Raw genomic sequence first — 12,851 nt, 5'->3', positions numbered from 1 at the left:
ATGTGATACCTTTGGGACTGGGGTGATGCAAGATGTTTTTATGTTTTGCACAGAAAAAAAAAATTACAACTTAGGTTTTAATGTCCTCTCTGCATTTATGTGCTGGCTGTTGCTTACTATACCATTGCAATGCTATTTCATTTATTTATATATTGGAGGTTTTAAAAATATTATTTATATGTTCTTATACAATTGATATATATTTATATGTTGTTTGGGATTTAAAAAAAAAATTTAAATGTATTATATTTGTTTAGGTGTAGCGAATTCTGAGCTTATAATTTGGAGGTTTACAAGTACCAAAGTTAACTGAATTTGTAATTACGGATTATTTAGCTTGCATTTGGAGAATACAGCAGCTCAGTTATGATCAGATTCTGTATATTCTCCCAAACATCAGGTCTTGGAGAACAACAGATGCTGCACTGATAATGATACTTTGTAAAAAGGGCAGATTTACAGCCTTATGCATACTTAAAGTCAAGAGTATCCATCACACATCTAAGAACAACCTAATGTTGCATTGTCAGAATATTTTCTTAAAGAGGAAATTAAACATAAAATATAACTATCACATTTTTCACATAACTGATCTCTTGCACTTTAATAGTCTTGACATTAGGTACACACAAACATACATTTTTATATTTGAAGTAAATATAATGAACAGCAAATAAAGAAACAAAAAGCAGAGTGTTTTGAAATTTGCTTATGACTTACCTACTATATAACAGAAACGGAGCATCAGATTGAACATGCCAACTGTAAGAAAAAGTAATCAGCAATTATATATTGGCACCAGCATACCTTAATTATTGTGATGAATGTCTCGTAAAAAGACTTTACTTATTGACTGCATTCCATGCAGTGTTCAACTTCAGATTTCACAGTTATAACTTTCATATATTGTGCAAATGATGCTGTTACTTCTATTTTGAGAGATGAATAAGCTGTGAGAGAAAAGCCAGTAGTAGTAGGAATGTGATGCAAATGACTTCAACAAAAATCCATTTAGAAAAATACTAGAATATTTTAAGTTGATTTTTCAAGATGTGTCAGTTTTACTTAGTTATTTACAGCAATGAGAATCTAATACAGAATGAACTTCCACCTCCTCAGCACCAAATCCATAAACTAACATAATATGTACTTTTTCAAATGGATTATAGCTGAAAAACATTACATAAGGAATAATGTTGAAATCTCCTAGCAACACCAAACCATAGGATATAGGCCCAACATGCTTCCTATACAAACCAAATGCTTTTTATGTGTCAGAAGTCCAGAAAAACTTCAGGTTACTTTTTCTGGCAGAGGAAGTCATAGGAGAAGCTTCTGAAATTAATTTCTTAATAAAGTGTTGCTAATAGTTTGCAAAATGGATGAACCTCTGCACTTGTTGCATGCTCTCTGGAAGAATCCAATTCTATATGGCCACATTTTTCGATTGATCCATAGACATACTTGTTCTAGTTATTTCATACCCCACAAAACAAAGTCTTGTCCCTGTGGAATTTACATTTTTCAAGCTTTACAAATAAATTGTTATCCCACAAATATTGAAAGAATTTCTTAAAATGTCAAATATAGGTGTGAGGTCTTTCAAAAAATGAGGATATCATCAAAATATACAAGAAAACAAATACCTTTAAATATAATTTACAAAAGAGTGAAAAACAGTGGGTGCATTTGCTAATCCATGGGACATTATCCAGTGTTTATAATGTCTATCTGAGTTGTTGAAGGTTGTCTTCCATTCATCTCCTTCACTAATTAAAACTCAATTATAAATATCATATTGTAAACACAGTAGATCAGGAGATAAGCAGAAGATATTTTAAATCTGATTAGGTTTAATTCTCAGTGATCTGTACATGCTTGTAATCCATCATCTTTTTTATCTATAAAGAAAAATCCCACACCTAACCCGCTATGAGGTTTTATAAAACCATTCCAGATTTTCCTGGATATATTGTTCCATGGCAATTTTCAGGTTTACATAGAGCATGTATCTTTTCCTTTAGGTAGAGGTGCGTCTGGCAATAACTCAAAACAGTAGTCATATTTCCACCATGGAAGTAATTATAATACTAATTTTTACTGAAGATGCTCTGATTGATGTCACAATTCCCTGGTATTGAATATTATACAGTAGTGCAATTTTTACTAAACAATGATTTTTGCTAAATGAATTCCAGTGCGCAATACCCATAATTTTCCAATTAATAACTGGATTGTGCTTTTGCAACTGTAATATAGCAAGGATTAGCTGATATATGGGTGAATCAATGATAAAAAAGTAACAGATTCTTGATGTAACAGCCTAATAGAGTGAGTTGTGAATTCTAAAAGACCTGTACCAGTAACATTTTCACATTTTGAAAGAATCCTTAGTTTGTATTTCAGTGTTACATGAGGAATGCACAGTTTTTCTAGTAAGGAAGTGCTAATAAAGTTTTCTGCAGCACCAGTCTATATTAAGACAGAGACATTTTGACCATTAATTATTGTTGGTATGAGCAATAAATCTTTACAAAGTATTTGTCCCACCCCACAAACCCTTACATAAAGAGGGCACTTAGCTTTCTCTGAAGGTTCAGGTAACTTGATACAATATGTCCTGGCCACTCACAAGAACACAATTTATCCTTGATTTGTTATTGTCTTTCTTTTAAGCTAGCCATGGTTTTACCCAATTCTGTGAGTTCAGATGTTGTTTTACTTTCAAAAAAATTATAAAAGACTCCTGCTCCCATTTGTGTTTGAGTTTTTCTTTTGCGATTCTGCTGCAATTTTTTTGGTAACAGCTCTTTAACGTCATTGAGAGCATCTTCCACTTCTCGACTTTCTATTTCATCTTTAAACTCAGGTGATAAGTTTTTGAACATTGAAATTAAAGTAGGCAACATTTGAAAGATTACTATATATTCATTTATCGAGTTGAGCATCATTTATATTCCAGAATATGCATGGTTAACCAATACTTTTAAGCAGATCAAATATTTTCCAAAATTCCTTCACAAATAAATCTATGGAAAAAAAGCAGTCTCTATGTTTATGTCATATGACTTAACATTTATGAACACTGTACATACTTGATCAGTGGAATATGTACCAGGTTGCATGTCAAAAAATCATCAGGGGCCTCATGTATAAACGGTGCGTACACAGAGAAATGTTGCGTAAGAACGTTTCCACGTTCAAATCACGATGTATAAAACCTACACTTGGCGTAAAGCCACGCACTTTTCCACGGTTCCTCATACTCTGGCGTACGCAATTTCTCCGCTCGGTTTTGCAGACTGGCGGCACCTAGCGTCAAAGCAGTGCTACTGTTCCTGTGTGGTTACCCTTTCTTAGATCCACATCCACGACGGCGGCTTTATCAAATACACTGAAATTAACTGCATATCGTTCATAAATTTAATGCATCTGATTGTAATTAATCTATAACAATATAATGGCCCACAGAATGGTCAAACTATTCTAAATACCATAACTGCTTTAGCGTTGTTACTCTCACTGCACCTTCTTTTTCTTCTGTCAGCTGATCCCGTTAGGGGTTGCCACAGCGGATCATCTTTTTCCATATTACTCGCACTGCACCACTCTGAGTATTTATATCACTATATCTGAGTGTGAATCACAGATCTACAGTGATTGGAAAGAGAATTATCAGTATACAGCATCAAGCACTCGCTGCCTCAGCCATTCGCTATTTGAACTGCTCTCATCCGACCAACGCTTCACAGCCTTTCCTTTTTGGACCTCGTGGTTAACAAACAGTTTCATCCCAAGAATTAGACACGCACTCAATCAGTCCATCAAGTGCTCCTTGTAGAACTGTTTGTACTTGCAAGTTACCGTGAGGTAATTGTACTTATGAAACAGTTATAATATTGCACATCCTGAGACACTTTATAAAACGCGTATTTACATATGATGACAATATCATTTTTAAGATGAAATGCAGCAAAATATGTTGATTATATTATACAGATAAAACTTTAACTTTAACTACACGGTGCCGCAGTGCTAGTGAGCTTGAGCTTCATTCACGGATTGTTCCTGCCTCGCGCTGTTTTCATGCTGTATAAATGGATAGATGGATAGAATAATTAAACATTACAAAGATATTTCGATGTTCCTTAAAAGTTTTGATGAATCGTCGTTCTAAGCTTACAGATGGCTTAACGTCTATTACAGAGCTGATTGTGTGGCGATTGGGTATTTGGAGAAAGAAAAGTAAGGACAGGAATTGGGGGTTAGTATGTTTGAAAAATACAGTACTTCTGTAATAAAGCATTTCACTGAAGGTCGCGCATGGTGCAGCAAGCATCTTGCTGTAAGACATGAACAATCGCTGCGCCACCGTGTTCCCATGTTTAATAACATGCTTTAACTGAAAATGATATCACGTATACGTATTTTAATTACGAATGTAATGGATTCTGTGTCCTGTCAGAGGAAGAGCACGTAGTGATTCAGGCATATAGAGCACATATAAGATCAAATACACAACAAAGCATTTAACATGGTACTTTAGTTACGATGGGATTTGAGAAACTAGTAAATTAAACGATTTTAAGATGAAGTTTATGATGTTCTACTTTAGTGACAAAACAAACTATGTGATTAAAGTGGAAATTTCGAGATTAAAGTTGACATTTCGTGCTTTTTTCACACTGTGTGCCTTTTTTTTCACTGTACCCTAATAAGCTTTCATATGACACTCAGACGGTGGGCTACGAGTCGCCTTTTCACGCAGACTTTGATATGTGACAACTTTTTAATTTCGGGCACTGTGCGACTTTGTGAACTTGAGCTTTCGAGTTTCTCCGACACGCTATGTCACTCGATCAACCTCCTTTTGTTGTTTATATAACTGTTTAAACCAACAAAAAGTATGTTTTTCTTTGCCTCCATTTGGTATTTGCTGAAATTCTTCTATTTTTCCTCATACGTTTGCATTGCTTTTTCACAGAACACTGGGCTTAAGGGCTATTTATAATGATTTGCATATTCGAAGAGGCATAATTCTGGGAGGAGTTGGGGTGGGACAGCAAGCGCGTGCACGTGCGTTTATTTCCACGCTGAGCGGGATTTATGGAGCGGAAGAACGCGGAAGTTGGCGAACGCACAAATTCCTGCATCTGGATTTTTTTGTGCATGAGCACATTTCAGCTTTTGTGCTTACATCATGTTATAGTGCGAATTCTACACACGGCGTTATGCATGAGGCTCCAGGTCTCCAGAGATGGTGTATAGAAGTGTTCATTAACATAACTTACCCAGTAACCAACTTATGGTTAGGTGCAGTAATCTAATGTTTGATTTATATTATTTAATTTCACCCACTGTCTATTGGAGAAAAATCATGATGTCTGCCATTTACTTACGTCGATCTTTAACTTGTCCAGCAGACCACGAATATCACAGTACAGTGGAACCTCGGTTCACGACCATAATTCGTTCCAAACCTCCGGTCGTAAACCAATTTGGTCGTGAACCGAAGCAATTTCCCCCATAGGATTACATGTAAATACAATTAATCTGTTCCAGACCGTACGAACTGTATGTAAATATATTTTTTTAAAGATTTCTTAAGCACAAATATAGTTAATTACACCATAGAATGCACAGTGTAATAGTAAACTAATGTAAAAACATTGAATAACACTGACACAAAAACCCAGGCTCCTTCTTCAGCTGCACACGCGGCCTCTCTCTCTCTGCAGTACGTGAGCCTCCGCCCTCCCTCCTCCCTCTCTCAGCAGCACACGAGCTCTCTTTCTCTCTGTGACATTGCAGCAGTTCGGCTGTAGCCTTACAATCCGATCGTTGTATAAACGCTAACGCTTTTTTTTTTTTTTTTTTTAAATGAGTTTTAAGCACAGGGGGAAAAAAAGGAACATTTGAACAAATCCGAACTTTATTTAAAAGCCAACCAAGACAGTAACGTTTTAGGAGTTCAGGCTAATAGCATTACAACCCGATTGCATTAAACACGCTTTTTAAATGAGTTTTAAGCACATGGAAAAAAATAAACATTTGAAAAAATGAGAAAAGTAACATTGCAACACTTTCTTCTCACCATTCTTCACTTGCTTAGAAGCCATGGTTAACTGTAAAAGCACACGAAATACTGTAGAGCACAAAGAGTTCACAGGTAAAGCACGCACGTCTGACTGAGAACAATGAACAGGGAGAGGCTGAACACGTGCTTAAATACAGTAATCAGCGCGTATGAACCAGAAGGGAAATGAAATAGAGCACAAAGACTTCACAGCGAAAGCACGCACGCACGGAGAACAATGCACACGTGCGGCGCACATACCGAAAGGGAAACTGGCTTGTTCGTATACCGAGTGTGTGGTCGTGAACCGAGGCAAAAGTTTGGCGAACTTTTTGGTCCTAAACCGAGTTGTACGTGTACCAAGACGTTCGTGAACCGAGATTCCACTGTACAAATGTCTACTCTTGGGCTTACTCCTTTTTTGAGATCTGAGATTATTTTCTGCCAGTGAGATTTTATTAGCATAGATAATAATAAGGGGACAAAAAAAGGAGATGTTATATTAAAAGAAAAGTCTGTAAGTGGGAAATCAAAATGATCTGATGTAAAGCCCAGAACAATAATCGTAAATCTGACACCCACCAAAGATATTTGCATACTAACTTTCAGGAATTAAATCAGAAACAGGGTTCACAGGGTCTCTTGTCAGAAAAGATAATCCTGAAAGATGTATTACTATTTACATGGTGTTTCTATCTTTGTGGTGCAAAAGAAAAGTGAGACTTATCTACACAGAGAGATAGTAAACAAAAAAGACATTCCAGCTGCATGAACCTGTGACTTCAAACAATGCATTCCCATGCTGTACGCCCAAGATTGAAACTCTATAAGCACAATGCTATTTTTTTTTCTTTTTGCTAGTTTGAGGCCATTAACTGTATGTTGTTTTTGGTTATCATTCTGATAGTATCTTTTGTTTTTTGAAGCACGGTGATGGAGTTGTTAGTATTGCTGCCTCATAGCTCAGGTCACATTTTTAGTCACAAAAATCAGTCAGACATAGTTAGCAGACACTTCCCTAGCAATCAGGGACAATTTAAAGTCCATTGCACCATTATAATCCACTCAAAACCATTCAATTTCTTCTTCTGCACTGATGTCAGTATATTTTGCAGAATTTGGCAAAGTTCCTGAACTCATGGTGAAGTGAACTCCATGGGGCTCACTCTTCACTAGATATCACACACAGTTAGAGAGCATTTAATATTGCACTAAATGGAAACTAGACTTATAAAGCTGCAAATAAAAAAACCTAAAGCAAATCAGGTGTTTTTGTGCAATTTACAGTTGACTTACCTGTATCATTCTGCTTAGAGGAAATGGTTAAGGGAATTGGTGCTGCAACTGTAAGGAAAAAATAATAAACAATTAAAAATTGGCAACAAAATATTTCACCTGTATCTCACTGTGACTGATGCACTGGCAGTTTGATTTAGTTATTATCAGGTGGAAAAGTCTGAACATAAAACAGTAATAAAGACTACAAGACAGGGGTTTATTATTTTAGGTAAATTTTCATAATGGGGCACCTGAAATCATATTCAAGAAAGATGCACTGTGAACCTGTAATTTAAAAAAAAAGTAATTTTTTCATTCACAATGCATCTTTAATTTTTTCACATAAACTACAAAGACCTGTGAAAAGTATGTTTTTTACAACCATTCTGTGGCATTTCTGCATACATTCAAGAACTAGGGACAACCGAGTCATTCTATATCAAAGTACAATACAATACAGTTCAACCTATTTTTGTGTAGTGCTCTTCACTGAGTGCAGGCGTAAAGCGCTGTAAACAAATTCTCAGGTAAAATTCAAGTATAGATTATATCAATTACTAAATACAGAATTAGCATATGTATAGATTTGTTAAAACATACAGAAAACAATGTAGAAACTGATTAACACAAATGAAAAACAACAATATCTGTCCTTTAATTAATTGATGAACTATGGCTAGTAGACAACGAAGGAGATTAAAATTGTAAAAGAGAAAGTGAAGTCAGACACAGTCAGAGTCCTGGAGATCTTGGCCAGCTGGCCGCCTAGTCTATCCTGAACATTCTATAGTGGAGTCTGTGCTGGGCAGTTCAAAGCAGATAACATTTATCAATAAATACAATAATCTCAGTTTTCCTGTCTGCATCATCTCCACCAACTAATTACATTTCTTTTTTTTTAGTATTTAAATAAAAGTAGTTATTGCTCATCCCATCTTTAAAGTTGATGACACAGTTAATTAAGCACACAAAAGGAAAATGCGATTTTATTTGATATAAAAATATAGCTGAGTATCATCTGCATACAAGTTAAAGAGAATATTAGATTTTCCAAGTATATTTGCCATCAGTAGCATGTAAATTGAAAATTAAAATGGTCTTAGTTTTGAACCCTGAGGGATGTCTTGTAAAACTTCATGAAAGGAATAATGGACTACCATCATCAGATTTCTGTACACCATGAAGTTGATATCATGAAGTAAACTAGGTAAAGACAGCAGCAGATAGCCAGTGATCATTTTCAAGCTCAGAGTTGTCAATAATGTCAAAAGCTACATTTAAGTCTAACAACATTAACTGTAATATTTACTTCAGTAGAAGGTATGGGATTGTCAAGGGCATCATGAAACATTACTGTTATATTATTTGGACTAGTAAAAAAAATGAAAAGGTATATCAAACAGACCAGGGGTGGGAAAATTTTAATTTGTGGACGTCTCCTCTGCTTATCCTTTTTCATCTCCTCAACATGAGGAGACATCCTCTGATTGGCACAGTCAACACTTACACTGGCTCATATCCCTGCCGCCATCCTTTGGCATGTGTGTGTTCCCTGAGAGCCCTGCTCTTTTCTCCTATGTCCATGTGAATGTTTTGGAGTGGTCAATGTCAGGTTATGTGTGTATGTGTGTGTTTAATGGCAGGAAATGACCCAAACATTATGTCTTCTGTGAGAATCTTGCCTCAGCTTTAATCTATTTGATGAACAATGACCTGCATCTTCTGAGTTTTAATTGTGACAGTAATTAAAAAATGGATGAAGAGAACAAACTCATCTGAAATTCAGACTCTAAAATGCATTGTATTAAAGACCACAGGTAAGAAGATACAATTTAAAGAATAATACATAAAAAGAAATTGTTTGTTTTTCATTCTATTAAAGTAAAATATGCTTTACGCTTTAGGTTGCATATGTTTGGATCACTACTACAGTGCTACTCAGACTCAGTCCTGGGGAACTCCTAATGTCTGCACGTTTGTTCTCACCAGGCTCATAATCAGTGTGCCATTTTAAGACTAACTGATCTCATTTAATTAGCTTAAAGCAGTGTGATTTTCATATTTATTAGACATTTAGAACTATTTGCATTTTTATTATAGCTGTAAATGCTTAACTCTCTTTTGTTGTTTTCCTATTAATTTCCCTTTTTTCTTTATAGTTATCTCCCTTATTTGTAGCCTAATAATGATAGTTAACAAGGAGTTGAGCAGAGAAAAGGCAAAGGAAACTGAAGGTTCAAGGTTCAAATTTTCTTTATTTAGTCATGTTTACACAAGAAAACATGAAATTTGCCTTCTCAAATGCATGTAATAACAAGACTGGAAGAAATTAAAGAAAACAAACAGAGAAAAGATAGGTTTAGGTAATGCAGTTTCATAGTGAATATTTACAGAAAAATGGTTACAGGATACATATCAAACCCTAATCATTTCCTCTGATATTCCTTATTAAAAAGTTGTATGGCACTAGGAAGAAAGGAATTTATGGAGTGATTTGAGTGGGTTTTCAAAGCAACAATCTTTCCTGATTTACCGAAGCTAATTTCTACATGTAATGGATGTCTGTCATCAGTTGAGATGATTTCCAGTTTCTTTAACATTGTCCTCTGACACACACTTGCCATATCATCTACATCAGCCCCAATAACTTTAACTGCATGCTTAGTAATCTGCTGGAGCTTTTTTAAAATTTTGGTTTCTCAGAACATTAAACCATCAATGAAACTGAAAGTGATAACAGGCTGGATCATACTGCGATAAAAGGACAACATGAGGTCTTTGTCTAATTTAAATATTTTACGGAGGAGAAATAAAGCTGAAAGCCTACATCAACTTCAGCATCCACTAACTAGTAAATAATGGAATAAAACAACCAAACACTTGGAAAAGGAGAGTAAAAATTGTAATATGCTGAAGGCATTAAAAAGTAAGTTAAGAAAGGCACTAAATTATCCCCATGTAACACACGTAAATGCTTAATACATTAGAATAACAATTTACTTAATTTAGCGATTTCTACATTGACCCCAAAACACAAAGACTGGGGAATAGCAGCTTGCCTAAGTAGGCTGGGAGTCCACTTATAAAGAGACGTTAATGGGAGCAAAAAACCTGCAGCCACATGGAGTCCCCAGGACTGAGTCTGACAGCCACTGCTCAACTCTAAAGCAGGATGGTGAGCATAGAGTAAAAACTAGTGAAAGGTCTTTAGACATACAAAAGACAAAAGAAGGAAGACAGGTAGATTAAAAAAGAACGCTCACCTGTGCTGTCAGTCATGAATTGCACAAGAAATATGAAAATGAACTTCTTTTCTATAGATGTCATCATGGTTGCTGTATGATAACAAATATTAAAAATTCACTATTAGACAATCCATCATGATTAATCAATCACAGAAAATCCAATAAAATAAAATTAGATGTAACTAGTCATTTTACAGATCAGGTCTTGCTTTGAGATATTCAAAAATAAATTAATTAAAGTACTATTAAAAAAAAAGAAGACTATTTATATGAAACAGTGTTTTAAACAGAATTCCAGGATTACTTTACAGGAGAAAAATCCAGCTAAAATGTATTCACACTCAATCACAGAAGCAACATGCCAAGCTGGATTCTACAATCCTTCCTATTTTAAGAAACAGTCTCTAGCAGCTCCTGGGGAACTTTCTGTTCCCACCAGCTAAGTGGAGACACACAACATCTCCATTGTGTTTCTTGGACTTCACACAATGGGCCACAACTCGTATACATTTTGAGGAATAACACCAGGGAGCATTTGAAATATACACCCAGACCACCTTAACTGGTCATCCTCCATCCAGAGAAGCAGTGTTTGTACTTTGAGCTCCTCACCCTATCAAAGAAAGTGAACTCAGTAGTTTTGGACAACCGCCTCATTTGAGCAGGTTATACTTGCTATTTTAATCTATTTTTAATTTTATAGTAGATCAGAATGAAGCCATAGATTGATCAGCACACTGAAAGCTTAGGTCCAAGGATTCATCACAATTGGGAATTTTCATATTGTGTGCTGGTGATCACAGCAATAAGGTATTGGCCATAATAATCTGAAACAGGAAAAAAATGACAAAATCTCTCTTTATTGGAGTCCCATATTCATATTTAATGAACTTAATACAATAGCAAGTGTGAAAACCCATAAATTACATTTCATTTCAGTGATCAAACCACACACAACAGCAACAGCAGCAACTATTACAAAGTTCACAGCCGTAAACCTTTCCAAGTTGATAAAGATCCCCTTTGACCTCTGAAATATCAGTGCAGGATGGCATTTGACAGACATTTATCATTGTCCTTAATTAATTAAAGATGTTAAACCCCTGCTAAAAATATTGTTTAGTGATTATGGCAGTTTAATTTTTTTTATTTCTTCTACTAGAAGGGTAGGGTAATGTTATCTAGATTTTATTTATATACCATGTATGAAAGACTTATAATTCATTGATTCAATATCTCCATATATAGAAAATTCAATGTCTGTCTGTCTGTCTGTCTGCTTTTCACAAGAGATCTACTTAACAGATTTAGATTGGGTTGTTTTCTATAATTTTCTTGAATATTCTGGTTGATTTTGCGACCTCTCTCATTGTGCTAAGTATCATAGTTTGCTTGCAGTACCAATTTATTTGCGCGAATCCAAGAGAGACACAGTGGGCCAGGAGGGAGGGCATGGGGCCCTCCTCACTCACGTGCCAGCCTCAGGACATATCTTATATCTGCTTAGGTAGCAAATGAGAGAACTACTTCAACAGATTTAGAATTTGGTTGAACATTCCAGTTGATTTTGTGACTTCTCTAAACTCGCTAAGAATCATACTTTGCTTGCAGGAGAGATATATTCGCTCTAATCCAAGACAGAGGCTGCTGGCTGAGGACAGGGGGAAGCGTGACGTCAGGAGTAGGGAGCCAAGCAGGGCCCTCCTCTCTGTCTTGTTTCACTTCTATGTGGGCAGAGCCACAGGGAACAACTAGTCATTTATAAAACCAATAATACCTTCTGTGTAAGCAAAAAGAGTTGGTCTACTGCTCGAGATCCACAACAGAAACCACACTGATCCTCCTGTATCTGAGTTTCACCTGTCAGATTGTGTCTGTTTTCCAGCACTGTTTTTCTCCAGACTCCGAGTAACACGATCCTTCAGTAATTCCAGCACCACCATACTGCACCCTTTTTAAAACTGTTGATCAGCACCCCAGTCTGCCAGTCCCATGGCAGAGAATAACATTTTATAATAAATTCTTGTTTGAATGAGGTCTTGCATTTTACCAGCCCCTGTTAAAACAAATAATATTAGCACCAATGTTCTTTTGTAATTGTGCCATTGCATTAAAAAGTAATTGGGAGTCCACACATGTGGCGGAACTGGTCTGTCACAAATTTGCAGAGTGAGTAATGGAGAGAAGGACAGGGCTTTCCTCACAAGCTCAGGAAACAACAGTAGAGACACTAGACAAAGAGGTCAGAGACT

General features: G+C 35.9%; 1 protein-coding gene across 1 annotated transcript in view; it reads right to left on the bottom strand.

Annotated features, from left to right (window-relative positions):
* The window catches only part of LOC114645139 (E3 ubiquitin-protein ligase TRIM39-like), a 220,174-nt gene that overhangs the window by 151,837 nt on the left and 55,486 nt on the right, over positions 1-12,851 (bottom strand). Inside the window, exons 12-14 of the mRNA XM_051922355.1 lie at positions 10,618-10,689; positions 7,373-7,420; positions 721-762 (exon numbers count right to left, since the gene is read on the bottom strand). Of these exons, the coding sequence (XP_051778315.1) occupies positions 721-762; positions 7,373-7,420; positions 10,618-10,689 (162 nt within the window). The remainder of the gene's footprint in view (positions 1-720; positions 763-7,372; positions 7,421-10,617; positions 10,690-12,851) is intronic.

This window comes from Erpetoichthys calabaricus, chromosome 2 (assembly GCF_900747795.2).
Source record: "Erpetoichthys calabaricus chromosome 2, fErpCal1.3, whole genome shotgun sequence".
In the NCBI taxonomy this organism is placed as follows: Eukaryota; Metazoa; Chordata; class Cladistia; order Polypteriformes; family Polypteridae; genus Erpetoichthys; species Erpetoichthys calabaricus.
The sequence above is the reverse complement of the archived record's forward strand: the minus strand, read 5'-3'. Positions and strand labels throughout refer to the sequence as shown.